The sequence below is a fragment of the Acanthochromis polyacanthus genome, chromosome 2 (genome assembly GCF_021347895.1).
Source record: "Acanthochromis polyacanthus isolate Apoly-LR-REF ecotype Palm Island chromosome 2, KAUST_Apoly_ChrSc, whole genome shotgun sequence".
Classification (NCBI taxonomy): domain Eukaryota; kingdom Metazoa; phylum Chordata; class Actinopteri; family Pomacentridae; genus Acanthochromis; species Acanthochromis polyacanthus.
The window spans coordinates 13082924-13096093 of record NC_067114.1 but is presented as its reverse complement, the minus strand read 5'-3'; the positions used below and the strand labels follow the sequence as shown (position 1 = coordinate 13096093).

At 37.1% G+C, this 13170-nt stretch overlaps 2 protein-coding genes across 4 annotated transcripts; one reads left to right on the top strand and one right to left on the bottom strand.

Annotated features, from left to right (window-relative positions):
- Positions 1-1827: 1827 nt before the first annotated feature.
- tex9 (testis expressed 9) lies at positions 1828-7808 on the top strand. Of its 2 annotated transcripts, XM_022213003.2 has the most exons (12): positions 1828-1929; positions 2420-2553; positions 2990-3053; positions 3171-3247; positions 3384-3429; positions 3558-3634; positions 3757-3920; positions 4860-4951; positions 5043-5216; positions 5382-5516; positions 7240-7374; positions 7449-7808. In XM_022213003.2, exons 1-12 carry the CDS (start codon positions 1882-1884, stop codon positions 7524-7526), a joined length of 1224 nt encoding a protein of 407 aa, XP_022068695.1. In that variant the 5' UTR covers positions 1828-1881; the 3' UTR covers positions 7527-7808. The 2 variants fall into 2 exon arrangements, with proteins under 2 accessions (XP_022068695.1, XP_022068696.1); XM_022213004.2 differs by lacking the exon at positions 7240-7374.
- On the bottom strand, positions 7742-12741 carry mns1 (meiosis-specific nuclear structural 1). 2 transcript variants are annotated; one of them, XM_022213001.2, is made up of 10 exons: positions 12541-12740; positions 12199-12408; positions 11029-11156; positions 10816-10918; positions 10213-10442; positions 9794-10010; positions 9602-9709; positions 8544-8801; positions 8122-8247; positions 7742-8032 (listed from the first exon to the last, which is right to left on the bottom strand). In XM_022213001.2, exons 1-10 carry the CDS (start codon positions 12541-12543, stop codon positions 7922-7924), a joined length of 1494 nt encoding a protein of 497 aa, XP_022068693.1. In that variant the 5' UTR covers positions 12544-12740; the 3' UTR covers positions 7742-7921. The 2 variants fall into 2 exon arrangements, with proteins under 2 accessions (XP_022068693.1, XP_022068692.1); XM_022213000.2 differs by having other exon boundaries at positions 7742-8247; positions 12541-12741.
- Positions 12742-13170: the final 429 nt, after the last annotated feature.

The window sequence follows — 13170 nt, the reverse complement described above, 5'->3', positions numbered from 1 at the left end:
AGAAGGGACTGTTTTACTGTTGTTGCTACAACAAAATTAGATGTCCATGTACTGACATCTATGTCGTTTTGGAATCAAAATTTTCAGATATTTTAAACCTTTTAAGATATCTTAAACTGTTCCCCAAATCCATTGGAAAAAAAACCAAATCAATGAATCTATCAGTTATAAATAACAATAGCAATAGGTCAAGATGATTATTAATTGGTTAAATATTTGGATAGGTTGAAGTTCTCAATGTTGCAGCCAAAGTGTTCCAGCCGTGAACAATAAAAGCCATGTTAAAAGCGGTGCATGTAGACTGCAGCCAAGTGTGCAGGGAGAGGATCCAGCTAAACCTTCAGGAAGAAAATTCCAATAATTCCTTAAAAAATTTCCCTTGAAAGTTTTATTTTAAAAAAAATCCACCAAATTTGGCAAGAAAATTATTGTAATTATTTTCAAAAAATGAGTAAAAATCTTCCCAAAAAAATCATAAAAATATCTAAAGTGATATATCAGTAAAACTTCTATTAGTTTCTTTAAGAACATTTACATTTGTTTGTGAATGTTCTTGAAGAAACATTTGTAACAATTTTTTTTCCACTAAAAAATGTTCAAAGATTTCCCAACAATGTTGAAAATGTGGACATTAGAAATGTCACTGTGAAAATGTTTTTTTTTCTCCATGTTTTCAAACCTTAAAACGGGTCAATTTTGACCCGCAGGATGACACGAGGGTTAAGGAGCCTTAATATGAACCTAAATGTTTTTCTACCAGTTTCAACAGTGAAACAAGTCCAGTAACAAACAAACATGTCTTTGTAAAGAATGTGCAGCAGGTTGATTCAGGAACACATTTAAAATCCTGTTTCTGAAGTCAACTGCTTCTCTTTATGTACAGTGTAGTTGTTGTGTTTGTCCAGAAGATGTCAGCATAACAGCAGCTATGAAGAGAGTTTGTTAAAGATGTGAATATTACAGAGCACTGATACACAGTCTATGCTGCTGCCAGGCGCGGTGTCCACTTCTCATGTTTTCATTACGAGATGGGATGGGGCGTGTTGCGGCATGGAATATGTGTCTGTGTGTGTGTGGTTTTTGTTAAAAAAAAAAAAATAGTGGAGACGCGGAGGGCACTTGCTTGATACTAAGGGCAAGGGGCAGGTGCTCTAGCAGCACCTCATATCTATCTGTAGCCTAGCCGCGCTAGACAATCCACGGCAACGAATTGAATTCTCTGCCAGGGTGTCTTCAGACCTTGGTCTAGCGCGGCTAGGCTAGTCTATCTGTGCACGCCACTGCAACTTTGAGTCTACATATAAATAAAAATACAACACTGCCTTGTCCTAACAATAAACATTAAATATTCTGACTTTTATATTATATTCTGACTTTTATATTTAAAGGCCCATCTAGGGACAAGAGTTGGAAATTAGCATTTGCTATAAACTCTTTTTTATTATTATTATTTGCTATAAACTCTCTGTGCAGCTCATCAGATTCATGCTAAGTAATGAAACTATGTTAAACTGCATCGTCCCTATCAGATAAATAAATTCAATTCAATTCAAAACCACAGAAAATGATACATATCTAATATATTTCTTGATCATACATACATTCCATCCCATTAAGTTTATTAACACCATTTTTGTGTTGAATTACAAATTTTTTAAAACGTAATTAAGTATTTAAATTAATCAATCGTACGTTTTTTTATTTTTGCAGATTATCATTTTTTTTTAATCGGTGTTTGAGTACAAAAACTGCTGCGATTTAACATTTGTTGTTCGGGGGAAAAAAACGCAATTTAAATGTCTTCCCAAGGCTGCCGTAGTGTGAGGGCGCTGAAGGGGCTGTTGCTATGCGACCAGAGGCGCGTCGCCTCTCTGTGTCACGATGGCTGAAAGAAGTTTGGATAAAAAGGCTCAGTCCGTCGTTTCGCAGGTTTGTAAGGCCATTTTTTCAGTTTAGTCTCTCAAATGTTTAAGTAGAAATGTTTTTCGTGCTGCTAGCAAAAGTTTAAATATAACAGCGACTTCACCTGTTGCCAATTTTGTCGACAAAAGTAGCGACTTCCGCAAAAAATCCGCCTTACGGAGCTAAATATTAAAAACACTGTTATGAATATTGCTATAAATTACGTTATTTACAGTACATGAGTGATTTTCTATATGTGTTTAGTTGACTCTCTCAATGTGCAAACCACTGCTTGGTTAAATTTTATTTATATACTGTGCAATATGCAGTGCAGATCACATCCTTATTTTAAAGGTTCAAATGTTTGTTTTAGTGCAGGCTGACTTTACTCATGCATGAGTATTTAACATGCTCTATTATGTAAATCAGTTTTGTCAGATATAAGGGAAGTAAAATTCTCCCTTCGGTACTTAATGTATTAAATTTTACTGTCCTGTCTTGTTTGGTTGATGTTTAGACAAAGAGACGCCCGGCCTCCACCAAGAAGACCGAAAGGTCCAGGAGGGTTGCATCAAGGCCGCAGGAAAAATCTGCCTCTGGTCCAACAAAGAAACATACAGATGACCTTTTCGCTAAAGAAGAACAATATAAGTATGACTGTCTGTACTTTTGACATTGATTCATTTCATTCATTTACTCAAATCAAAACTTGTACGAGATAAGATAAGTATTTCATTCTGGAGGCATTTCTGTTGAACTCTTTCAACTGCACTGGATTCCCTAATCGAGCCCAGAGAGAAGCTCCTCTCACGTAAACTTCCAATTAATAATCATAGTTGACTTTGCTTACCTTAAAGCCATATGTAAGAGTGTCAATACATTAAAGTTTGAGAAGGGATTTTGTTCAAATGATTGCACTTTGGGCACAGAATAACAGAAAACTCTCCTCCTCCAACAAGAAAAAAGGGATTTTCTTCAAATATTTTGATTTATTTTACTTTTCTGCAGATCGGGACCTCTACGATCCTTGTAAGAATTGATAAATGTGGCCATACAAAGTTGTTTATTAACATTTTATTTCCATCAGACTCCTAAATGCACAGCTGGAAGCCAAAACAGCAGAAATTGTGAGACAGGCAGAGCAGCTCATGGTGAGTTATTAACAAATAAGGTTTACATCACTGAAAAGTATCAGCTGATGGGGAAAGTTTAGAAAAGGGCAGTGAATCTTAACCTTAATTTAAGATGGTATCTCTGTGTGTTTTCAGAAAGAACAGACTGAAGTTCTGTCCAAGCCCTTATCCAACATCCTGCTCACATATACTGAAGATGAAGAAGATTCTAGGTAATAAATATCTTAAACTCCGAAGTTAGAAGATCAAAAATGATGCAAGAATGATAAAAAATGTGTGATTCATTCTTAATGAAAGCAGCATCACTCATGTTTGTTTCTACCTGCTGCTTCTCTGTGTCTAACTCAGGTTAACGAAGCCTCAACGGTGCACTGAACAGCACCCTGGTGTGAAGGTATCAGTGCAGAAAATAAATCCAGGATGTCTGTATTTTGTAAATCTGTAAACACATTGATAGTTCACAATCTGCAGCTAGATTTAGTTAAAACTCTAGATCTACATTGCATTGTGTTGTTTTCTTAGATGGTGACGCAAAAAAAGGCCACATCAACATCGCAAGCCATCGGTACTGGAAAACAAGAGAAGGAGCCTCACCAGAAGTCAGTTTGATTTTAGATCATTTTTAAATCCATTACCAACATTTTTTTTTCCCTAACTGTATTTTCTGTTAGTATTCTTTACAAGGCCCCCAAAAGTCTTCACAGTGTTTGTTTGATTTCAGTACCTCTAAGGTGTCACAGGTGGAGGATTCTACAGCCTTTGAAGATTCGGATGATTTTTTCTTGGCAACGACGATTCAAAACATGGAAGAAAAGATGACAGACGCTGTTGTTCATGAAAACGCTGTGGATGATGTGACCAATGCTGGAGCCAACGTAGGATCAGGTAATGTTTATGTCACTCTTCAAAAATGTAAATTGTGATTTTATTCTTTATTAACAACAAACTATTAATTCCTGCAAATAATAGTTACAAGAAAAGTTTATAAACTCATTAGAATTACCTGAATGTCACTGATCATTGATAACATCTGGTAAGCAGATGACACATACAGTATACAACTGTACTTTTTGTGTCTTCTTCTTATTGGTTACATTTTTTTTAACAAAGAAAATCTGTGTAAATGTGGGACTTATTAGTTACTAAGAAATTATATCAGGGCATGATACCACTTAAGAATCGTAATGAAATCTAAACTGAAGCTTTTCCATTAAGATATTTAACCCTCGTGTCATCCTGTGGGTCAAAACTGACCTGTTTTAAAATTTGAAAATAAAATTTTTTTCACATTGACACTTCGGATGTCCACATTTTCAACATTTGTTTGAAATTTCTGAACATTTTTTGGTGAAAAAAAAAGAAATATTCAAAAAAAATGTTTCTTTAAGAACATTCACAAAAAAAATCTGGATTTTGGTTGATTTTCTTGTGAATGTTCTTAGAGAAAATATTAGAAGTTTTACTGATATCTATGTAATCACTTTCGATATTTTTAGGATCTTTTTGGAATATTTTTACTCATTTTTGAAAGAATTTTCTTGCCAAATTTGGAGGATATTTTTAATAAAAATTTTAAGGGAAACTTTTAAGGAATTAATGGAATATTCTTCCTTAAGGTTTGGCAAATTTTCAGAAATTTGAGGAATTAATTGGCTGAATTTTTGGATTTTTTTCAGACAAGGAAACAATATTCTTTGGTGCTCATAAATGAAGACAGCAGGAGGGTTAATATAAGATTTTAATGTATCGTTTTAAGTGGTAACGAGTGAACGTCATCCTTCATGGCCTCATATGTCTAATTGTGTTTATTCTATTATTTTGAAGTCGTTTCAGATGCTCAAATGCGGGTCCTTAAGGCAAAACTACGTATTATGCAAGAAGAGCTGGATGAGCTGTCTAGTGAATATTATAAGAGGGTACAAATCTGGCTTGTTGTTTCAAACATGTCTTTAAACTCAAACATAAAACACACTGTGCCCATTTAGTTTTATATTTCTGCCATTGCAGGATGATGAAAACTCCAAGCTTAACGCAAAAATGAAGGAGATTGAGGAGGATCGAGCCAGACTGCAGAAGACCACAAGCATCCAGCAAACACAGATTGAGAAGCACAGAGCTTTAGCCGAGGAGTCAGCCAAAAAATGTGACGGCCTTCAGCTGCAAGTGTCTGGTTTGCACAAGGTTTGTGTCAGTGACAAGTGAAGCATGATATGAGAGCGTTTCTCAGGTGTGATGTATCAAGGCCGACAACCGCTCCAAATATTTCTTATTAACAAGCTGACACCATCCTCCATCATTCATGAGAGCTGTTCATGCCTGATTGCTTCCTGACTGTGCTCTGTGCAGGAAATAGAAAATCTAAACAGATCCCACAAACAAGCAGCGGCTGTTCACGGCACAGTGGAGGTTCGTTTGAACAGAGCTCTGGAGGAGGTGGAGAGGTTAAAGACTCAACTGAACAAGATGGAACAAACGAACAAGGTGAGCACATCACAGCGCTTCCTGGCAAGCATTCAACTGTGATTTTTAAAAATTTCGTATATTACAACAAGTTGTGGACATTCATCTATACTAAAACTGTTGTTGACTTGTGAAAATAGGGATGTTCGATATTGGCTTTTTTGCCAATAACTAATATGTCGATATTTTCCAACTTTCAATTTCGGATGCCGATATCAACCGATACCGATATCTGTGGGCTATTTAACTAATTTTAGGTAACATATCACATATCTCCTGTCGTGGAATTTACACATCATGCCTCATTTTATTGTGATGCCCCATTCTCAAATACAACAAGGCTTTCCGAATGCAAACAATGTAAATGAGAAAACTATTTCAACTTAAGTTATGAAAAAAATTTATTTTTTCAAAAAATTGTCTCAAACAACAGTTCACACTCTCCCTCCCTCTGTGAGTCTATTACAATGTGGCAACTGTACTGTTCAATTTTGAAAACTGTTGATGAAATCCAGACATTATTTTATTGGTTTCAAAGGCAAAATAATTTAAAAAAAAGGAAGACAACGATAGTGACCGATATTACATTTTTAGGCCAATATCGGGCTGATACTATCGGACACTGCAAGAAATAACATTTCTTGCTGAACTAGGATTTGTTTATAATTCATATTCATCTCTTTGTCTATCACATAAAAAATGTCTTGATGTATAATGACTTTTTCTTAACTGTAGTGTGTATGTAAAACAGCAAAATGTGCTTTTGTTTCCACATTTACTCTCTAAAACAAATATATAACCTACTTCACTACCTCCACCTCAGTAGAAACTAGAGACCATACATTTCCTTTTAACATGGTTCTTGTTATGCAATGAATTTTACCTGTTGATTATATTTAAAACAACACAAACATAAGTGAAACATGTAGTGATTAAAATCAGACTTTTTCCGACACAGAGGAATTTTTGCTTCCCTCCAAAGAGGTTGGAGCCAGCCCCCCTAAAAAATATAACAAAAATAGCAATTCAAACTTTTGAACTATTTTGTAAATACAGGTTTCACTTGCTGAAGCAAAATAGTGGATTTTTGTTTAGTAAATGATCAGAAAACAGGAAAATGCATAGATTGTCAAATAAGGCTACTCAGACTCACCATCTTTACTGTAAATGGACGGATCCTGGTTACTGTAAGAGAAGCCAACCTCCAAATGCCCATTCTGAGTCAGGGAAAACTCTTAAACTTTTAATAATAATAAAAAAGGCCACATGCATCACAAACACAGGACTTAATCTGTAACTGAATGTAAACTATCAACACAGTTAACCACTAAATAGGCACAGCAACAACATGTGGTGTTACAGCCATCTGAGTGTAATGTACATAAGAATAAAAAATAAAGAAGATAATGCACTCTTTTACTAGATAAAAAGTTACTGAAAACAGCTTAGTTATTTCCCACAATGATAAACATCACAATGCCACACAATCTGGTGGCCTGAGCACCAAGACTGAAGTGTGGAGGGTTTTTTTTATGTAAAGCAACCGTGCAGTAAAAATATCTGTGCACAAAGTGAAACATGTTATCTGAAGATGGCAGTGGAGATAAATAGTGAGTAGCTCTTTTTAAAACAACACAAACCACCTTCTCAAACAGAATTTCAAGTGGTTTATAAGTCGCACAAACAGGGTGCAGTTCTGCCTCAATGCCACTGATTTCATTTTTTCCCACTTCTGGTCATTAAGGAGAAGATAAGTGAGGAACATAAAAGTACAGAAAACCTACTTGCTGAAAACAAAATGCTGAAAAAACAAAAAGCTGAACTCATCGTAGGGTTCAAGAAGCAGCTCAAGCTGATCGACATTCTCAAGAAGCAAAAGGTAAGTCTCTCTGCGTTCCCAAACATGCAGTGTTTAGTGTTTTTAATTAAATTAACACGTTTTTGTGTGTGCAGATGCACTTTGAAGCTGCCAAGCTGCTGTCCTTCACAGAAGAAGAGTTCATGAAAGCTCTGGACTGGGGGAAGTCATAGATGATCGGTCCACATTTCATTTTTTTTCAAGCAAAGCAAGTTGATTAAAGGTGCCTTCCTAATTTTTAGAGATATGTTTGTATGCTACGGAGTCAAGAACTTTCGTTTGCAGTCTCTCAGAATTTTAGTAAGCGGTTCAAAAGCTTACAGTTTGAGCTAAGATAGAATTTAGATGAAGACGTGTTTCCTAAACACGATCAGATTCAGTCAGCTGGTCTTTTTAGAATGAATTTTATTGAGATCTTGTCAGTACAGTTTGAATAAAAAGATGTCTAAAATGATTTTTGTCACTGAATGCAAAACAACTACTGTCAGATCATAACATTGAAAAATGTAGAACTTAGTGATCACAGTAACCTCAAACTGCCCTCTAGTGGCACAGCAGAAGATAAGGTTTAATCATCATTATCCCAGCCGTCTTCAGAGAACACATCAGCCTGACGGGACTGAAAGTGTTTTCTGAAGTCTTCATCAAAGTGTTGTAGGTCGTCTCCACGGAGAAGGCCCTGAAAATATTTACACCGAAATTCACACACTTGCATGAAGATGTGAAGCTCAGTAAAGGTATTTCAGATTTGCACACTCTGTCTCCCACCTTAGGGAAGTATCCGAGGAGTTTTGTTGCGTGACGTTGTAGCAGTCGCTGCCTCTCTTCTTCAATTATCTTCTTGCGCAGCGCCTCCCTCTCCTGCTCAAGGGCTCTTTCTTTAGCCTCCAGTTCCTTGAAAATGTTATGAACAGAGCAGGGTATTAAAAACTGACAGCAGAATGACAATGTATTATGTTTCACCTGCTTTTGTCAAATATTTTACTTTCTGTGATAAAATAAACATTCACTAAAACTAATACAAATGCTCTTTTCATGATAAGATAATTTGATCAATAGATTTTTGTCTCTAAATGTTAAACCTGGCTGCTGCCACCTGTTGTTTTCCAACATGCAGTACAGGAAGAACAATACTGACGGTAAAACCACTTATTCTGGATGTAATTGTGCAAACAGAATGAGCTCCGTACCATGTCGGCCTCACGCTGCCGTCTTCTGGCCTCTATCAGTTTCTCCACCTCGCGCTGGTGTTCAAGTTGCTTCATGCGTCGTTTCTGGGCATTCATCTGCTCGATCCGATCATCCTCAGCAAACTTCGCCATCATGGTTTTCCTGAAGGCCTCCTCTTCCTCTTTCTCCGCCTGCCTCCGCATCTCTTTGAAAGCCATCTGCTCCTGGCAGGTCTGCTGCATCATCAGCCTCTGTCTGATTTTCTTCTCCATCTCTTCCTGTTGGATGAAAGTTTAAAGAAATATTAAGAGAATTAAGATGCACTTAAATCCGGTTTCAAAAACACATTGCTCACTGAGAGGCAGAACTGCAGTGAATCCTGTTAATTAAGCTATATAACTTGGATCTTTACACTCAAACTGCTTTGTTCAAGGGGTTTGCAGCAGGCAGTGTTCAGAGTTTGCAGATTACAGCAGGTGTCACTTAAAAAACTAGACCAGCCCTCAGTAGATGGCAGAACCACGCCCAGATATCTGAACGGACATACACACATACATACTTACCCAGCCAGCCAGATACCGAAGCGAATGCAGTATCCCCGCTGACGTGTACGTCAGGCGTGGTTAATTATGAAGGTAAGACTTGGTACATTCACACCTGCACTGTACAGTTATTCCAGAACAATAAGCTGATTAATCAGTAATATTTAAGTCAAACATGACGAACATTCCTTATCAAGACTCTTCAAATGTGGGAAATGTATGTTTTTTTCAGTTTCAGAATGAAAAGTCTTTTTGATTTGGACTGCTGTTTCACTGAAATGGGTAATTTTGGTAATGTTTTACTGATTTGCTGGCATGTAATTGATTAAATTATTAAAATATTCAAATTTATTGAAAAAATAGCATTTTTAGATGTAGCATGCCATTTTCATGCGGGTTCTAATTCTGATAGTGACATTCATTGATATTTTAAAGTTAATTCTTGCAGTTCTAATATTAATTTCATAGAAGATTATTTTTTTAGCAGTCATTACTGTAGAATCAGCAGGGTAAGATAGCAAAATAATGATCCTTACGACTGCTCTCTGTCTGTTAGCCTCTTCTTGCTCTTCTATATAAAGTTCGTCGCGGATCCGCTCCATCTCTTCACGTTGCTGCCTCTCCTCTTCCATCTTCTCACACAGCTACAGAACACAATTCATAAACTTAGTGTCACTGACTGTCAGATACTGTAAATCAATGGGGATTCGATAAAAAGCTGTCTCAACCATTTTATGCAGATGCTCCTTTGCTTCTTCTCTCTCTCGGATCTTGGCCATTCTGGTCTCTTCCATGTGGTGCCGCTGCTTCACAAACTCCATGATGCGTCTGTTCTCTGCCTCCGTCTTTTCTTGCTCCAAGCGTCTCCACTCGGCCTGCTGTCTCTTGAATTCATCAATGTGCTGCTGAGTGGCTCTGACCTTCTCTAGTTTCAGCTGTCGCTCCCTTTCAGGAAAAGATTACTTTTCAGTAAGCCCATTAGCTTGTACAATCTTAATGTTTTCTCCAGATGAACATTATTTGAAATGCATTCTCACACTGAACCAGTTCTAATTCCTGACCTGTTCACTGCTACATTAAACACTACAATGTGCTTCTCTGCATTGTGCATTAACGTTAAAGTGTGTAAGGATCAGTAATGACTCACATCTGATCCTCCTCATAAATCTTCCTGATAATCTCGTCCACCATGAGCTTCTCTTTGAGGAACTCCTCGTATGCCTCCTGTCTCTGGCGCTCTCTGTCCATGAGCTGCTGCTCCAGCTGGACCTGGTACTGGACCAGCTCCTCGTGGCGTTTCTGATCCAGTTTCTGCTGCTCAACGGCTGCTCGCTCACGTTCGCTCTTCATCTTGCGAGCATAGTCTGCCTCTTCCCGCTAATGTCACGGAAAAGACACGCACAATATATAACCTACAGGCTTTACCATGAAAATAATTCCTCCATTTGAAATTGTTCTTTAAAATGTGGTTAAAAGATTTTCACGGAGCATTTCAACCCATATGTAAAATAACATTAATACATTCTTCACAATTTATCACTATAAGGAGGACGAGGACCTTTTCTGGGTTTAAAACAAAGAGTATGGAAAAATTATTCCTTACAGCATTTTTAATAGTTAAAGAAACTTTGTCATGTCTTTTGGGGACTACTACACAAACAAAAGCATATGTATTTCTGTAAAGTCAGACATTTTAAAGAATGTATGTTTTAGTTTTAATAACTAATTGAACCACAAAGGCAGCGCTCACCACCGTCTCAAACCTCATGGCTTCCTGCTCAGCAATCTGTGCTGCTCTCTCCTTGTTCAGATATGCAGACTTCAGTTTAGACTCCAGTTCCCGAAGCTCCAAGCTAAAAGTACAGAAAGTTAAAGCCTCGTAAAAAACGACACAAGTACAAGAAAAGATTAATAAAGTGTTGCATTTGTGTACTAACCCAAAACTTCTACAAAGTGTGCATACCTGTTCTCTTTGATATACTGCCTCATTTTCTCGTCTTTTTGTTTCTCATAGTGGATGCGGGCCAACTCTTTAGCCATTCTCTCCTCTTGTTCAAGTTGCCTTTCTCTATTTATTCTCTCCTCCTCTGCCTGAAAGTCACATTTAATCCTGATTATTTACAACCAAGGTTAGGTAAGATGCAGTTAACACCTTGACAACTTATGAATAAAATAGAAATTAACCAACTATTTTAAATTAGTGGCTGCTGTTTATTGCATCAGACATGAAAAGCGTCACCCCATTTGTGATTTTTCTCAGCGAAAATGGAAACATTACTTGTCATAGCACTTGTAAATGTTGCATATTTGTAGTACATTTGTAGAGTCATGAAAGTTGAGTACAAAGTAAAGAAAAAGTTGTAAAAATAAACAGAACGGCAATTAACAGTTAATTTCATTGTTGATTGATTTGTTTATTACTTTTCTGGATTTTTGGTTGAATGTCTTGTTTTGTCAACAGACCTAAGACATTCAATTCACTGACACTGACGAGTAAACAAACAAGAAAATAATTTAAAAATCTGGAATCAGAGATTTTTTTTCTTTAAAAATTACTCAAAGCACTTACTGGGGTAGCAAAATAGACAAATAATTGGTTAATTGTTGCAGCTTTACAAATAATTGAGGGGACATCTATTTACCAATTATATTTCCTTCAAAGTTATATTTTAACTGTTTAATTGCCTAGTGTACTGTTGAAACCTTTACCAGAGTCATCACAAGAGAAAATTTAAAGAAACCCTGACACCATTTATAACACTGCCTACTTTCTTTACAATAAAATTATTCAGTCACATTGTACATATTTTGAGTATGTGTACTTTGTATTCTTCATATTTTTGTACATACGTATCAGTGGATTATTCAACATTTATTTAGATTTTAATTCATTCATTTTGTGTTCTCATTCTATCTTTGTCTTGTTTATAGAATTGTGTTAATAAATTATTAAGCTAAGTAAATAAAAGATTTATTTTTTCGCCTCAGTGAGAAAAAAGCATAATGGTCACAAGTGTGTCCTCTGTTAGAAACCAATGGATAGTAGAAACTGAAATTTGTAGCTGGATTTTATTTAAACAAAGCATGATTGAGAGTGGGGCCTTATCAAACGTCCAAAAGCAGAAACACAGACCTTCTGCAGATCGCTCTCCATTTGCCTCTCCCTGAACTCCTGCTGCACTTGCCGCAGGTGTCTCCTGGTCTCGAGGCTCTCCTGGTCCCTCAGACCGGCCTGCAGCTGCCTCTCTCGGTCCACACGCCGGGCCTCCTCCTGCCGGTGCTGCTCCTGACTCTGGCGCTGAGCCAGCAACTTCTGCTGCCGGTTGTACATCCAGTTACGACTCTGTGTCAAAGAAACACACAAACACTGAGAAAGACCTGTCTAGTGAGCAGCGACGTTACCAGCGCGTTGACTGGGCTAACCGTTAGCAGGAGTTAAGCTAACTCTAACTTCGGTTGGGCAACGAGCACTCACCATATTTGGGGTGATTTTCGTCGACTCACGCTTTTTAAAAACTTTTTAAAACTCTCTTAGTCGAGGAAAAATGTTTAACTGACTGATTTAAAATGAGTTTCGACGTGTACTTGTAGCTTCGTTGAGTTGTTAACTACCGGTAGTTAACCTGAAGAGTCGCTCGGTTTCCTCGGTGATCAGCGTTTCGTTGTCCTGGGAACGATGTGGGCTCAGCCAATAAAAATTAACCTTGACAGTGACGTCAGGTCTGGGAAATTTAAAGCAGGCCAAATGTCACCTGTTGCAGATGTTTTATGTACATCTGTTAAAAATGTAATAATATGAAAAGTATATAATAATATACACTGCTCAAAAAATTAAAGGAACACTTTTTAATCTAAGTATTGCATCAAATCAGTGAAACATGTGGGATACTGATCTGGTCAAGTAAGTAACTGAGGGGCTTTTTAGTCAGTTTCAGCTGCTTTGGTGTTCATAAAATTAACAACAGATGCACTAGAGGGGTAACAATGAGACAAAACAGGAATGAGTTTACAGGTGAAGGCCAATGACATTTTTTCCTTCCTAATGTTTTCAGACTGTTTTTCACTACTTTTGCATTTGGCTAGGGTAAGTGTCCCTTCTGGTAGC

Excerpts from the sequence above, each read along its gene's own strand:
- mns1 (XM_022213000.2), bottom strand. Across the intron at positions 10,919-11,028 it reads CAGTATATCAAAGAGAACAG|CTTGGAGCTTCGGGAACTGG; the intron begins GTATGCACACTT and ends CTGTACTTTTAG. Across the intron at positions 9,710-9,793 it reads AGGAGCATCTGCATAAAATG|CTGTGTGAGAAGATGGAAGA; the intron begins GTTGAGACAGCT and ends TGTGTTCTGTAG.
- tex9 (XM_022213003.2), top strand. The coding sequence starts at position 1,882 with ATGGCTGAAAGAAGTTTGGATAAAAAGGCTCAGTCCGTCGTTTCGCAG. Across the intron at positions 3,430-3,557 it reads AACAGCACCCTGGTGTGAAG|ATGGTGACGCAAAAAAAGGC; the intron begins GTATCAGTGCAG and ends TTGTTTTCTTAG. Across the intron at positions 3,635-3,756 it reads GAGAAGGAGCCTCACCAGAA|TACCTCTAAGGTGTCACAGG; the intron begins GTCAGTTTGATT and ends GTTTGATTTCAG.